Source organism: Cloeon dipterum, chromosome 1 (genome assembly GCF_949628265.1).
Source record: "Cloeon dipterum chromosome 1, ieCloDipt1.1, whole genome shotgun sequence".
Taxonomy (NCBI): Eukaryota; Metazoa; Arthropoda; class Insecta; order Ephemeroptera; family Baetidae; genus Cloeon; species Cloeon dipterum.
Window position 1 is genome coordinate 2,075,929 of NC_088786.1, and position 16,664 is coordinate 2,092,592.

General features: G+C 43.0%; 1 protein-coding gene across 3 annotated transcripts in view; it reads right to left on the reverse strand.

Annotated features, from left to right (window-relative positions):
- LOC135941088 (cell adhesion molecule 2-like) overlaps nt 1–16,102 on the reverse strand; it is a 140,582-nt gene extending 124,480 nt beyond the window's left edge. For 2 of the 3 annotated variants that reach the window (XM_065486370.1, XM_065486362.1), the window contains exon 1: nt 15,843–16,102. In XM_065486370.1, the coding sequence (XP_065342442.1) occupies nt 15,843–15,921 (79 nt within the window). In that variant the 5' untranslated portion in view covers nt 15,922–16,102. The remainder of the gene's footprint in view (nt 1–15,842) is intronic. The other variant, XM_065486379.1, reaches the window with a different exon arrangement.
- Nucleotides 16,103–16,664: the final 562 nt, after the last annotated feature.

The following is a 16,664-nucleotide window of genomic DNA, read 5'->3' on the forward strand; positions in this document are numbered from 1 at the left end:
TTTCTTTCCATCTGGATTAACGGACTTCCAGATTTTATGATTTCTAAATGTTTGGTTGTGTTTGCGGGAGAATACTGACGAAACGTATTTGGTTAAAATTATAGTGTAATTTTCTTTATTGCGACAGAGAATTTTAGTGATTTTTAATTAATGCTGCCCATCAATTCGATCAAGCTTCATTCTTTTATAAGTTTTTCTTATTTTGCGATGCAAATAGTGTTATAAAAAGCAAAGATCAAGCACGAGTGGCGAATAGTCATCTGTATAATTGAGAGCATTAAAGTCGGCGTTGTGTTTCGTGTCAGCGGAGTGAATTCACCGCTGCGCATATTAATGAAGACTCTAGATGGTGAATTAATACAAACCGGCGAAATTGTACATTCGCGCGCGCAGTATTAAGGCATCATTTATGTATTATATTCGGACTAGCAAACCGTGTAATACCGCTTTTATTCAGCGTCGAGTGCGTGCTTATTTCAATCGGGCCCTGTGTGTGTGTGTGTGTGTGTGTTATTGTCGTGGCTGCCGATCGACGGGTAATTAAATCAACTCCTCTACCGCCACTTGGCACAAAGGGGCCCGATTGAATTAATTAGCAGCATTGATCTACGCGCTGCAATAATGATAATATTGTCCTGTGCGCGAACTAGGCGAGACCCGGGCTCGCAGCCAAACGATCTGGGCGAGCGCATAATGGTTCAAATCCGGGATAATTATGTGAAATAGAATAGAACACAGTGGAATATTATTTGCAACTAATATTTCAACAGAGAAGCCGCATTAAGCATAAATCAGTGATTTGTGAGCAGCTTCGATCGGAAACGTGTCTAACGACACAAACGTGCCTACGATATTATAATGAATGAAATTTGATATAATTTTAGATGTAAATTTCTCTCATAAAGCTAAAAACTGGCTAAATTTCCAGCACACTGGATCTGAATAGTTCAGTGGCTATGCATAATTCCAGCGTACATATTGCAAAAAGTTAATACAGAAGGCGGCAACAACAACGGTAAACCCTGGATATCAGCTCGATGCATAATGCAGGACGTGCGGCGGCCGTGTATCGCACATGCCCTCCGCGGGGTGGTCAATTATAATTAATTAAGGACACAGGGAGCGCCGTGAGGCACGCCAGGTGGTGCTTGCTCCGAGAATGTAAATATGCTCTGCTCGAACCACTGACACAGGGGAAACACAATATTTTCCATTTTAAATTCATGCCTCGCAGCCTGTCTGAAATATTATACATCGCCGCCGGAATTTGTTTTTTTTCTGTGACACACGCGCTCTCGATTTAATTACTCACTCCCTCTTGAATTTTTATTATTACCACCAAGAGGATACGTCAGTTGGCACGATTCGCGGGGAAGTGAAAAATGGTCAGGGCGCAGTTTAAATTTAATAATGACATGGACAGTTGATTTCATTTTATTTCAATCTCACATCACCTCCTAAAATTTCTCAAATCACTGGCAAACCTGTTACTGTATTTTTATCACAAATCTTTACGTATGGAATCCCCCGCAAATCAATTTACTTATTAATTCACCAGGGGGTCGTATTATTTTTATCAGTAAACTGGTAAAAAGAATAAAAATGCATTCCTTAAATAGCAACAGAATTAACCACGTTACCTCTAATGGCTTTTGTAAAATACTCTGTTGTTTTTCACGTCCCTAAACTGCTGTACGTTTGGCTCATTTTAGCTGTCCGTCCACTCGAATTTTTGAGCCTCCTCACCTGCCTCACTCTCAATGTGCTTTTTTGTGTGTCTGGTTGGTGTGCTGACCGCAAACTCGTGCATTTGTATGTACGTACACCTATTCAAAAGCTGCACATATGCGGCGCAAAGCTGGCGTGCCAACACGCGAATTCCGGCAACTGCCGCGCGAGCGCGCGATATTTGGCCCCTTTTTCTGTTTCGCCGCGGCGGCGACGACTTTAAATTCATTAGCGTTAATTCGCACGCGGCTGCTGAATTGTAAATAACGCCGTCTCGTTTCCCAGGCAGCTCGAGTCTCGCAGCCACAGAAATGAATGGGTTTGCTGCGTACATAGACGCGCCGCACGGACGAAATTAATGCGCGCCACACTTTGCTTTTCCACGCGGCGCTGAGCAAAAAGAGCTGCATTGTTTCCAAAGGATTATTTTACTTATTGCTGGGAATTGTTTCGCAGACGCGTCCGAGCCTACTGCGAAAAATGCAGGAATTTTAATCCATTCCAAATCTCGAGCAGGAAGCGTCTCGTTTGTTTTATGTTGTTATCAGATGGATTTATTATTTTAGCGAGTTCGTCAAACTTTTGTGAAGAAGACAAACTTTGTCTGAACCTTTCTCTCTCTCTCTTTCTCCAACGGAAAACAGAGAGCCATGCACGCGCGCTCATTATTTCGCCTCCCCTATTGTACCGCTACTCTGGAGAATTATAAATAAAAGCGCGTGGAGGCAAGGTGTCCGTGGCAAGGCGTGTGTGTGTGTTCTGTATAGACTAATGATATCTAGCCGTGCATCGGCAAAGGTGGATATTTAAGAGGCAGTATTATTCCACAGCCGTGGGGGTGGCTGGCATTAAATGCATTTGTGTAGACAGCTGACGCGTGCCGCCGCCGCCGGATGCTCTTTCGTATCTCGTCGGAATAGAATGATATGGAACGGAGCAGTTGGTCTGTCTGCCCCCTGCGTGTGTGTGAAAAGTGAGCAAATCTTTGATAAATTGACCAGATAAGGCGTGCCACGTTCGAAGGCTAATTCTGCTTACCCACTTTGGTTTTTATGCAAAAGTCTCTCCGCTTTATTGATTAAGTCTCTGTGGATGTGGAGGTCGAAATTGCACAATTTCAACTCCAAATAGAGTTCCGATTCGAAAGCTATTATTACGATTTTCTAATATGGCCACGTGCTTGCTTGGTCGTGAGAAAATATCCGTATGAACTCGAAATATCAATTTGGACGGATCGCGTGGGACTATATGAATTGCGTTTCCACGCTTTAATTGCGGCAATAATTGATAGAAAAAGGGGGTGTCATAATTTTTCACTGACGTGCCTTTTAAAGTGGCGTGTTCCCTTTTTTAGTGATATCACCCATCTGTCAAATTACTCATACCATAAACTCGAAGTTTAACACAAATTCATGAAGAGATTCTGATCAAAAGAGGATCTAACTGGCAAGAAGCGAACTCAACACGTGCCGATCGCTCTCCGTGGAGTAATTTTGAAATAAAGAGCAAAGTTTCAGAGCGTCAAGGGTTGTTAGTAATGAGCAAAATCTTCCAGCTTGCCATATTTCCGCGTTCGAACGGATGAGACGACTTTTCACAAATCGGAGTCATTTATTTGTTGCCGGCGGTGGCTTAAGTGATACCCTTCCCTCGAGAGTTTAATGGACATTGATCGGGCAGAGAGTATTTCCTTTATTGCCGCGCTGTAATTTTTGGCAATAATGCTACATTGTAATGGGCCGATCAAAATGCTTTCAGCAACGATCGTTACTTAACAAATAAGTGTATAAGCTGATGAGTTTGGTCAAAGTAGTCCCTGTGCTTGCGCATAGATGAGAAGATTCGGCAATTTATAAGCAAAGGCTAATGACTTCGCAGGTTCTCCGTTTCACCTGCCAAGAGCTAATCCATTATAAAAATCGCCGCAATCTGAATGGAAAAGCAGAAGTCACCCGATCTATTTTGCATCCTTCACACTCTGCGGTCTGCAAAGGGAAAACACCTAACAGCGGAGATTTGTTTTCTGCGTTTCTTCTGGCGCGCGCGTTCGCCATAATTCAACAGAGAGCGAGCGAGCGGCCTTTTGTGTTTTGCGGTTTGGCAGAAAGACACATCAGCAGCTGCTGCTCTTATTTTTTTCGTCTCCTCCATTTGAAATATGATCAGCGGCGACCGCCGCAGCAGAGCCCCTATATAAATTCATATGACATATTTGACATTGGCTACAATAAGTTGATTGCTCTTCCCCGGGACCCTTTTCGCCTACGCGCATTATTTTTCATTATTACAAACACGCGCGCGCGAGCGCCCAATTAATTAATTTGTCGGCCTTGCAAACTACGAGGCAGAAACTTCCTTAGCTCCAGTACCAAATTAAATTAAATGTGCTGGAAATGGAAAAAAGTATAGTACATGCCGGAATCCTCGCGGGACACGTTTCTCGCGGCTGCAGCCAACTTTCGGCTTAAGCAAATTTCTTTCTCAAGTTTTAATGGGATTTAAAACTAATTGCTGTTACACGACGTGCTTTTAAATTCATATTCGCGTTAGACACGCCTCCTCCTTGCTGCATTTTCGAGCGGGATCCCTTTTTCTTTCATCCCTTATTGTATGATCTGGGGCTGCTAAGGGATGCTATTAATATAAGTTTTTTTCTGCACTTGGCTGTGGGATTTAATTTTATATCTTTGGAGTTACTTAAAACTTTAATTTTAAAGCTGGTCCCCTTTCATTTTTTCATCCACTTATTGTTTGTATTTTTTCAGAGAATTGTCTTTTATTTTCACTGCACTGTCTAATTGAAAAAATCATTTTATAGACAGAGAGCAGAGGAGGCATACGCCCAGAGAAGGTGGCCGTGTTATTATAACAACACGATCTTTTTCCATTGATATGGCATTTGAACGCGCGGCAGGCAAGTCCATTGTCAAAAAAGAAGTGGCATGAAATTGGAATTCGCCTCGGCGTGGTTTCGCCTTTCTCGCCATTTGCGTGGTCTCGCTTGGCGGCGGCGGCGCCGGCCACGCCAAAAACTACCGCTTGACCAGCTTATTCATTTTTTTATCGCAAACGAGATCTAGTAGTTTCCGTGCCAAGACACACATAATATGCGCAATTGCCGCGCATTCATAATAGCAATCCGCACACGTTAACACCTTCTTTGTATTCACAATAGCGAATATAATCAAACGGCGACTCAATGTCATTACCGATAAGTGAAACAATCGCGCTGCAAAATTGCCTGCGGGCAGATTCGACCGCATGATGGGACATAATTGTTCTGCGGAAATCGTAATTTATTTGTGGAGCAACTAGCGCGGAATCTAAATTAAATCTTATTCTAACAATTTAAATTTACTCTCTTTATTTATTTTCATGGTTTCTCTTTTGGTACGCCGAGAGATTTTATGTCGCACGCTTTTCCAAAATTAAAAACTCACCTCTCCTCTAAAATAGCAACCACAGCCAGTTTCCGCAGAAACCACGTACCTGCGAACACATAAAAAACGATTAGCCAACATGCGCAGATAAGCACCAGAGATTTACGAGCCGGAATTTGTGTTTTCTCAGGTCGTAAATTTGTAATCGGCTCTTTACAACCGGCTGCTGCGAAATGATACATTGTGGACAGGGGTGCCGTGGCCGTGCCGGCTGGCGCTGCGCATTATTAACATTGTAATTTCGGGGGGCCGGAAGTCGGCCGCGGTCGGTCACGGCTCGTGCGTCGCGGAGGAACAGCCGCGCGTCTCATTTGAATTCAGGAGGATGTAAGGTATCGCATCGAATGCTTTTTTCGTCGATTCTATCAGTCAGTCAGTCACTCGACACCATGCGAATTTATATTTTTGGCCAGAGAGGTCGATGAGGGTGGGACGCACCGACCGGCGCCAGGATATCTTTCTGCTGTTGAATGCTAAAGTGGTCCCACCCTCCGGCTGAAGGTGCGATATTCTCCGCCGAGAGAAATTTGATCAAGTGCCGAAAATAGTGCTCGCGCGCGCGAAACTGGAGGATGTCTTGCTTCAGGGCGTTGCGACCTGAGCAGGTGTTTTCTTTTACTTCCAAATAAACCTTTTATCAAAGCCAAACAAGTGCTCCACTTTTGTTTGAACTACACATCACAATGGAGATCATGACGTCGACAAGGTGGAACACTATATTCGACACTATTTCCTTTCTAGGAGGCTCAAGCGAGCAAAACGACAGTAACAAATAATAGAAAAATAGGCATGGCTTTCTGTTTTGACATTTTCTCTGTAGCAATCATAACATTATCTTTATTTTCTTTTGGCGAGGCCATACATCAGATATATGGTTAAATTTCTAAATAAATGCCCCCCAATTGCAATGCACAAACAAAATATGCAAAAAATCAAAACAATTTCACCTCGAAATGCTCTAATAGCTCAACTGGCTGGTAGGGGAGCCACTTGCTGGTTTTCGCACCTTTTTAGCGTCTCTAGGGACGAATGTCTGGCGTTTCGATAAAAAAATTTCGGTGCGGGGGAGGTCACGATTGGGCCCAAGCCCCTCTGCGGCCACTCGGGCCCATAATATATCCGCTTGGCGCTGTTTTATGTTTTACAGGAACCTGGTGGGATCAGCTGAACAGAGATATTAAAAAATAATGCAATAAAAACACTCGAAAAGCTAATTTCAAATTCATTAGTTAATGGCTTTAATTAATTAGGATTGATACTGATTTGCGTCACTTTAAAGCTCAATAGGACACCATTCGCAGTTTTAGCTTCTATGGGGAAAAAATCCGGTCGAAATTCGCAGCAGCCATGAATAGATATTACGTTTTACGTATCCTCTGGAGACGTACAAATTGTGCCAAATCATGCATGCAAACAGGAGGCGGCTTTTATTGATTGCCGCCCAAAGTGACACTGATTCGGACCAAATTGACAATTGATAAAAGGGCGCATCACAAGTAGTTTGCTATTTCACTTAGCATGAGCCCGAGAGCGAGGAGGAAGAAGAAGGGGGATGACGACGTTCTCTCCGCTCTCACTCTCTCTTGTACTATTTATACGGAGATCAACAAAAAGGAGGAAAAGAGAGCGGCTCTGGAGCAGCCTGGTGCTGCTTTTTCCCTTTTAAGAGACACACAAGAATGCAAATTGAGTCAAAAACTTTTACTTGCACCATCGAGTCAAAATCCCTGCTACATTAGACTTCCAAAAGAGCCGGAGCGAGTTTGGAAAATCGCATGGCGGGCGTGCGACACGCTCAAAAGACCAAGTCTGCATGGGATTTGATCTCTCGGCCGTTTTGCTGCTGCCGGGAAATGAAAAACGACGAGCCACTTTTAAAAGCCACTCTCCGCGCCGCCCGTTGCGACGGCCAATGACTCTGCGCTGATTGTAAATGTTAAAAAAGTTTTACAACTTGCCGCCACCGGATGAGATGGAACCGGCGATATTTATTCAGATTCGCTCTTCTGGAATTATACTGCGTCAGAGGAGGATATATCTCTCGCAGAAAGGGGGAAATCGTGTAATGCGAGCCAGCCTGCGAAACCTTGCAAGTGCTGGAGAAAATCGCCTAATTAATTGTTCTTTTTCTTGTTGCAACTTTTCCTCTGAGAAAAACTCTCAAAAGCCGATTATGAACAACTTTGAAGCAAAGCTCATTTTTTAGAAATTTATCAGAACCCTCATCTGGACACTTAAATAAATCAATATTTTCCTCTCAGAGGAGTTGGAAAAAAAACACACACAGTAAAAAATAATCTTTTTTGAAAAAGCCTTTTTAAATAAGAACATTTTTTCTGGTGGGTGCAACTCACTCTGACTCATTCTATTCAAGCGGTGCCGGCTTTCAATACTTTCAAAGAACGTGTATTTTAGAAGGAAAGAAGTACACCGCATTACTATAGAACACACCGTTGAGTCGTGTGGAAACAATTAGTATGCCCTTTGAGTGGTCTGGACTGTGTGTACAGTCACAACGTGTTTTTATCGTGAAGCTGTTAATGAAAATTCCAACTTGTGAACACGAAGTCCTAGACAGAAAATAAAAAATACGCTAGCACTGTTCCCATTATTATTAATCTTGTTCCTATATGATGACTTAAATTTGCAGGATCACGTTTTAATGACTCAAGTTTTTTTAGGGAAAACGCAAGCAGAAACGCGCTCTCTTGATAAAGCTGAGATGGCAATAAAGTTTGTGTGGTCACACCGAGTCTATTCCAGCGGGCCGAAATGGGCCATATATTTTTCACTGCCCCGTCCGCCTCCACACTAGTCATCCCCCGGAGAAGCCCCCTCTGTCTATCTATCTATCTATCTATCGGCCGCACTGAAGCATAATAAACCAAAATTATCGATCGGTTGATGCTTGGATGCTAAATGGAGCGTGCATTTTAATTAATTTTTACATGCGGCTCGAGAGTTAGGAAATATCTCCGGGGCTTATCGAGCGGCCGATTTCTTCAAGGAGCAACTTTTAATGGTTTCACCCTCCCAAATCTATATATAAGAAGGGTGGCAATCGCTTTTCGCCAAGGCTGGCACCTCCGCAGCCGCGCCACCACTGCCGCCGCCATCGTCGTCGTGTGATTTTTGAGGCAGGTGCAAGCATTTGTTATCTTTAGCCCGGCACCCCTTTCCGAACGCTCTATCCCTGCGTCATCAATCAATTAATTAATGACGTGGCCGCACCAAGGAGCCATAATTCGATAACAATTAGGGCGGCGATGCACAAATGTTGACGCGTGTAGCGCAATTAAACTTCAATTACAGCTGCTGCATCACTGCACCGCTTTCAGCAGCGCTCACGAGACGAGAGACTCGCGCCTCCCTTCGAAAAATGAAGAGGGCTGCTTTCGCACGGCAGCTCAGCTGTGATTTTTAATTAAAATGGCGATGATGACGACGACGTGAACTCGGCTATCTCTGAAATGAAAGGCAGCGACGCGTGCATTGTTCGCAGCCTCGCACCTAATTAACCGACGAGTCTGTTATTGAATTAAATTTGCATTTTAATCGTTTTTCACTCAGCATTTTTGCATATTGTGAAACTATGTTAATTAAAAGGGGTGAACACAGGAGTACTGCCAATATCCAAGTCTCAAGTAATCCCTTCAACAATATCATTGTTCATTAGTGAACTCCAAACACTAACTTGCACCATTTATTAACAAAATTTTCCGGATTCTCCAGCTGTATTTTTCCACACGCTATCACATTGCGCATTGCCTGCTGTGTCATTTCTTTGACTGGCTTGATTGCATGTTTACTCAACTTACTTCTCTACTTTATGAAATGTGGGAGAAGCCTAAAAATCATAGCATTAACCTCTATTTAATTTAAATTAAGCGATTCAGAATTCTAATCATTTTTTTAGATTTTAATATCAGCCAGATCATCCACAGTGTGACGAACATTCCTGCCGCATTTTGCAAATGAAAAGGCTTGAACCGCACTGCGCCGAGACCCGTCAACCTCTCTCGGCAGCCAGAATCACATTTGTGCAGCTGTTAACCGTTCAGAATGCTCGGGTCGTCCCCCATTTTTGTCCAGCAAGGTCGCAATTTATGCAACCACAGGCGTCCCCTGGCCGACGCCCCTTCCGCCCCTGCAGCAATTTTTCCGCGTGCTTATTTACATATGCAACGCGGCGCATCTGATCGCCGGTCGGCCGGGCGGCTGTCAAGAGAGCAGAAGAGTTGAAAAGTGGCATGATTGACGTCGCATGACGCCCTCACGTCTGCCCGCTTTTTGCGCTCGCGCGCGGTGATAAAGCGCGCTGACGTGCACGTGTGTTTTCACGAATGAAGATGTTCCGCCACCGCCACCGCGCTGCCGACGACGACGACGACGACGACGACGTATGGATCGGCAAACAAAGGGACGCTCGGCCGCCACTTTTTTGGTTGTTACGCAACACGACCAAAAGGCTGTGTATACTCTTGTGCGCGCGCGTTTAATTAATAGGCTTTGCTCTCTGGGTGGAAAGAGCCAACTTTTAATGAATCGTTAGGCCCTTGTTCTGCTCCCTCTGACTAATTGTCCGCGTGTGTGTGTGTGTAAGCCAAGGGCCGAAGCATTATGAGCAAAGTGAGCATGTCCAGGCCAATCAGCGCGGCCCCACCGCTCCTTAACTTTCTCTTTCCGCTTTTGTTCGGGATGAGCAGTCAAAGAAAAGCGAGAGCGGAAGGGTTGGCCGCTGCAACCTGAAAGTGCGTGCCCAGGAAATGGAGGGCAAACCAGTTGGTATGTATATATATGGATAAAGTGCCTCAGCGGATCCTAGATTTCGGCTATTTGCTGCGGACGATTTATTTGCCAGCTCACTCTGCAATTTCGATCTGCCGATTTTGCAAAGCAAACAAACCAGCGGCAAATTTGATTAATTGCTGAGCAGGTAAAAATTAAGCAAACGCGGCCTGAACGGGAAACAAAGCAAAAACGAAAACACACGCGGGGGGTTGTTGGCTGCTGGCTCCCTCGACCCCCGTGACGCAGATCGGACTGATAGTGGGCGTTCGCTCGAGCGTCATCGAAATTGCATATTCGAAATCGGAAGAAGAATGGCGACGGCATAATAGAGGCTGCGCTGAGACAAAGCGCGATCGGGAAAGAAAGACAGCGAGAGAGCACTCGGGCCTGCCAGCCCTCGAGACATTGTATCACTGCCGTCCGCGCACAGGCAAAAAAGCGGTGCAGCAGTGTGTGTGCGCGCCACCGTCATAATTATATGAGAATGGCAGCTCGCTCTCTTGTCTACTGAAATCCGAACCGCCAGTTTAATTATAGGCGCTTGCCAAGGTGCGTGTACGTATTGTGTTTTTCCCCTTGGTAGGCAGCGCGTGCTTTTAACAAAAATCGATATTTCAATGTCTCTTGTTGGCGCGCTGAAATTGATGCACAGCCCGTCCAAATGTCAACAACGCGATAATTTCTCATGCCATTAGGCTCTCCGCCCGCCACTTTCTTGAGCTGCTTGCTTTTTTGTCCACGCCCGCGCTACTTGATCTTTTCAGCGGTGGACGCGTGCTTTTTCCGAGCTCGAAATAGTACTCGCACAACCCTTGCACACAGCAGAAAAAATAATCCCTGATTGTCTGGGTCGTTCCATTGTTAAACACCCAATTTTATTTTAGTTCGGCGGCTCGTTAAAAAAGAATGAATATGGATTTGGAATTCCTAGATTTCGTTAAGTTGTGCTGGAAATAGATTTTAAATAAGGGTTGAAGATTTAAAATTGGTCTCCTCATTGTCAGACCAAAAACTGCAATGATTCGCGCATATATAGTAAAAGTTATATCTCAGGACGGACATAAAAAAATAAATGTTGAAGATGTAGTAAAATAACTGCAAATTGATACTGAGAAAAATAAAATTTTCGCTGCAGAAATGTGGATAATGTAAGATATATTCATTATGGTACTGTTGAAAAATCTGCAAAGAAGAAGTAATGCTTGATAGCTATTTTCTTCATGATTTAATTCACATCCCTTAAATATTTTTTGCTCTTTTTATCCCTGTCCTCTCGGACCGGGAAGGGCGCGCACTGCACTAGCACGAATGCTGAAACCCGGGTCCCAATAACACCGCGAACGGATAACATGGGCGCACCAGGCCGCACAGGGACCCAGCCCACTCAAGGGCCACTTGCCTCCGCACCGAGGACTTTTTTTGAAACGCTAGACATTCGTCCCGTGAAGCCAAATCACGCATGCTGGAAAGGTGCAAACCAGCAAGTAGCGAGTCGGCGCCGGTGCGCCACCCAGCCCGTCGAGCAATTTCAGCATTTCGAGTCTCTAAACTAACCACTTTTTGCCATCTCTGACATTGGGTAGCCAGTATTAGATCTCCTAACTGCTCAAATACCTCCCATTGCTTTGACACTCCTGAGAGTGCTTTAACAATGCGAGCCAACGGGCTGGTTTTCATAATAATAAAAATGTAATATGTATTCAAATTGGTTTTAATAGTTACATTATGCTCAAAATATTATTCTATTTTTGGCAGAACAGAAAATAGTATGTCTTCTTAAATAATTAAGAAAAGAAATCTAGGTAATATATTCACTATCAAAATGCTCTTAAAATTAAATTGTTGACCTTTTACAAATTTTATTTATCCTCCTTGGCTGAGCTGTAAAAGGTCTATGTTTAACATTTAAAAGACAAGCCACGAAACATACCATGAGTAGGGCTGCAAATCTTTGTTTTCTCGAATCAACGAGGGGTCAGTCAGAGAAATGATCAGCCTGGCAGCTGGTCTCGGTATACTCTGAATTATTCAGCAACGCGAGTGCATGTGTGTGGCAAAAGGGTTAACGCACTCGACGCTCGAGAGATGGATGCTCTTTGGCCGGGTGAGAGCGTGCGTGTAACGGTGCGATGGCTCTGACAAAACAATAAGTCAACATTCAAAATTAGGAGCGGAAGCGCTTTTCGCCGCAGTCGATGCGCCAGAGACAAACGCTTCCATCCAAAATATTCGGGACTTTTTCACACGATGAAATGATAGCATCGTGCAATTTGGGAAGCACATTAATAATTAAGCAATCATAGCACAGTAAATCATTTATGTCAACACATTTTCATAATCGGAGGATAAATTATGTTTTCAAGAGGATTTTCATCTTCTCGCGAAGTTGACAGTGACACCGAAGCAATTCGAAGCCTTTTACAAGCGCTGATCCACAAACAAACAAACTATCTGGAGCGTTTCTCGTCTGCTCTTTTGCTTCGCGGCGAAGCTAGAAATTTATCTGATATACAGCCGTGTTTGGTTTTAGGGCTGTGATTCAGCCAGCCGGCGACAAATATTGAACATCTGTCATCACTCTGCGGTTTTCACATTAACTATAAACAAACAAAAAGGAGTTTCAAAGGAAATTTTGTTTTCAGTGATTTTTGCAGGCGATTACAGCATCTTTATAAACGACACCTGATCCGCGGAGTACTGTTTCAAATAAAGCTCCGTTTTCAAAATTCACATCTCGTTTCACGCACGCCCAAGGCCGATTTTCCACGCGTAGAGTTTCCAACTAACTCGGTCTCAGCATCTACGCACCACGTGACAAAGTTAAATACAGCAGACAAGTTGCTTCTAATTGCGTGGATTCTTACTGGGAATAAAAAAATATTTACCGCCGAGATTGATTTTGGAAATTCCATCCAATTTGTTGCTCTACGTGCTATCTCTGCGGGCACAAAATTTCCGTGTACAGATGAGAAAGTCGATACTTTCTCGGTTAGTTATGGCAGTGTGCGGCATATTTTACGCCTTGGCAGTCTATAATAAGGCCCGGTCAGCCTCGCAGGGCAATTTGGGTTTATAAAACAACAACTCGACTCCAGCATGTGTGTGTGTGTGTGTGTGTGTGTAAAAGGGCCGACACGTATATCACGCGCGCGTTTCGTTATATCTCACTGGAAAATGAGTGTGCTGTGCTGTGCGCTGGGGGATAATTATTACCTCTTTTTGTGAATGTGCGCGCTACTGCGGCTGAGCCGCGATAAAATCAATTAATGACACACACAACACGACTTCCTAGGCAAAGACAACAGTTCGGATATGGTTTTCAATTTTTCACTACGCTGAAAATATAAATAAAAAATTAATTCCCTCTTGGAGCTGTTGCAGATCGCTCTATTGATATTTTTAGCTCAGGCAATAAACAAAATAACGACAGCCTTGCATGGAATTCAAAGAGAGTGTAGATATAATGCAGAGCTGGACTTTTTAAATATGACTCGATTCTTTTCTCACTCATTTTTCAAGAAGGATGAAAAGAGGCTTCTTGGAATTCATCGTTTTTAAGAGCAATAATTGGAATTTATTGTAAGACCTCTTTCAGAGTTTTCGCACCAGTATTGGAAAAGTTCGTGAAATATCTTTTGGAAATAAAAGTGGTGTCGTTTCCTACAGATCTAAATTAAATAATGCCAATGCAAACAAAGCTGAATAAATGTCCCAAGCAAACCAAGTATTAACAATTAGGCATTAAATCAAGGCATAAAAAGCACAAATCAAATAAAAAATCAGTTCAAAATGATGACTGTGTGGAGACTAATATTTTGTTTCTTAGAAAAAAAAATCAGATTTATTATTTTTGCATGAGTTATATAACTTTGTGAGCGTTGTTGTTTGCAGCTCTTTTTATTAAGCCAATCTGTTTTAAGATATTTGGTTCAAATGATGCACTGCAAGCTGCGCGTCTTTAAAGCCCGGGAGCGTGCAGCGAAACGGCAAAAAGACTAGCGAATCCTTTTCCCCCGAAAAGGTAATCACGCACGCATTCTTTGAGCTCGCGCTGCTCTCTTTTTCTTTTCCGCCAAAAGTATATATCATTAGGGCAAAGAGATCGGAGCGACGTGAAGAGTATCTATCGAAAAAAGCAGCGGGGGCGGGAAAGGGCGGTCGGACGGGAAATAGAATAGAAAGTGCGGGTTGCATGCTGCAATATCGGTTTGCGTTAGGGCATGAGTCACACATCAGGGTAATTTGTTACGGCAGAGGCCACGAATCCGCACTAATGCCTCTCGGGGCGAATTGTCCCTTTCGCGCAGAGCGCCGCGCGGACAAATTTCTGCCTCCCGATACTTTATAATGCTACACGGCGACGCCAGGAGAGCCTAATTAATACGGGATAGGGATTAATGCAGTCTGCATCCCGTCGAGGGCGACGTTAGGCAACCCGCCCGGCTTACACCTCAGCCCCTATTACCGCAGCAGCCAGCAGAACAAGCTAACGCTCGCGTGTACCTCCACCACGGCCCCAAAAATATATTTCTCTTTTTTTAACGAGTGACGGAAATGCTCTTGAATGTTATTATCAAATTTTAATGAACTAATTTTTTTAAGGTAGAGCTTTATAGGCTAACAATTAAGAGCATATAGCATTATTTGTTGACTTACACACATAATAATTAGTAGTTTATTGCTTGTGATATTTGGCAAAAGTTAATCTCTAAAATGAGGACCATAGAACAGATCGCAGATTTTGCCAAATTTATCGATTTCCATTCCTCTTGTCGCGATCTATCCAACGGTGTGCAAATTTTGAGAAAAAATCCCTAAATTGTGAAATAAATTGTGGTTTTACTGTAGGGAGATTTTAGCCGATTTTTTCTTCAACTCTAACTGCTAAATTCAAAGGGGGTAAAAAATTGAAGACCTACTTGATGTTGTTTGATTCGTTTGCAAGATTTTTCCAAATTCAATGTCTTTTACTACATAGGAAGAGTTTCTCCAGTTTACGCTGCTAAAAATTAAGATTTTGCAGGGTAAATACTTTTAAAAGTGGGAACTGGTATTAAAAACTGATACTGCGGCATAGGATTATAAACTTATTAAATATATGTTTGGTTTTCTGCTTTATTAGGTTCACATTAAATCATTTGAGTTTCGATAAATATGTCCAGATTCACATTTGTAAGGCAAGTAAACAGTAAACGATATAACATATTATACTTAAAATAGCTTAAGTAAGATTATACTTCATTGGCACATATAACTGACAGTTAACATATTTGTTGTCTTTACAGAGCTGAACTTTAATATTTTTATATATGATCACTATTTCAAGCTGAAACGAAACACATATAAAATGTTATAAAAGCCGTTTCGTTATAGTTTCAACGTGTTTCTCATCTCATGTGAAGAGACAGGTTTTAGGCCGCCAGAGATTTGAAAGGAAAAAATATTTTATGGATTTTGAAATCCCTCCCATTGAGGAGAAAAAAGCACTCAAAAGCTTTTATTCATGTTGAATTGAAAAACATATTCTGAGAACTGACTCCAAGTTGGAGTTAATTCCAAGTGTTGATTAGCTTTTGATAAAATTAAGTCATTAAAACGTTTATTTAAAGAAAAAATATGAGTAGTTTGAATTCGAGAGTAATACCGCAATTGATTATAAGCTTTTAAAATTTCAGACCATTTATCTAATGTTGAAATAAACTATTCAAATGTCAAGATAATAAAATTTAGATCGTGAGATTTTTTAAATATAAATTAAATTACTTGAATTGAACAGCAATAACGTGTTAAAAAGATTAAATGCTATTTGTTCATATTTCAACCTACTGTTACCATTACAAGAAAAAAAATTTTCACTCGAGTTGTCCAGTGTAAAAGTCTCACCTTGAATTTCGCATAGGCAAAGCAGGGCGAGGAAGTATCCAAAGAACTGCATGCCGACGACACTCTTGATGTTCCGCATCGCACGCCACAAACCGCAACAATCGCCGCACAGGCAACAATCACTAAGAGCGTCAACGCTTGTATACGCGGGCACAGGAGACGAGCGGAGCGCAGGACAAGCCGTGTCCGTCGCGGGAGCAGCGCCTGCAGTCTCTGCCGCCCACAATAACAAACGGAGCCGAGTGCAAGTCAGCAGGCAGCCAGAGCCAGCCGGCCGTGCGAGAGAGCGAGGGGACGTGCGCGGCGCCGACTCGCCCGGCAGCGCCCCCCGCGCCGCCCGCACCAACTGCTCGCCGAGGTGCGCGCACACGGAACGCAGCACCGTAAAATTAATTAATGAGACCTCCGCGTGCATTCGACTCGGTCATCGAGCCTTGCCGTGCTGTCACTCTCAGATGGCAGTTAGAAATGATCAGCTTGCTGTTTCAGCAAAATTGAATTATTTAAAATTAAAATAATATAAAAAAACATGGCACAATCAGGCATGCGAGACTTGAACATATATTGAATTGTTGTGTACTGAACAGCAGTTGTTTTGGCTCCACAGGCCTCAGGTCAGAAGTAATTTACCTCCAAAACAAATTGCGTAGCCACATGAGTTTTAGTTGCAGAGAATTTTGCATCAGCGATCGTTGAAAACATCCGCCTACACTCATTTCAGAGTGCAAACTAAAAGAGAACACGACGAGCAACAAAATAATGAAATGCAAAATTTCAAACAAAAAATTTAAACCAATTTGCAGTTAATTGTAACAAATATAT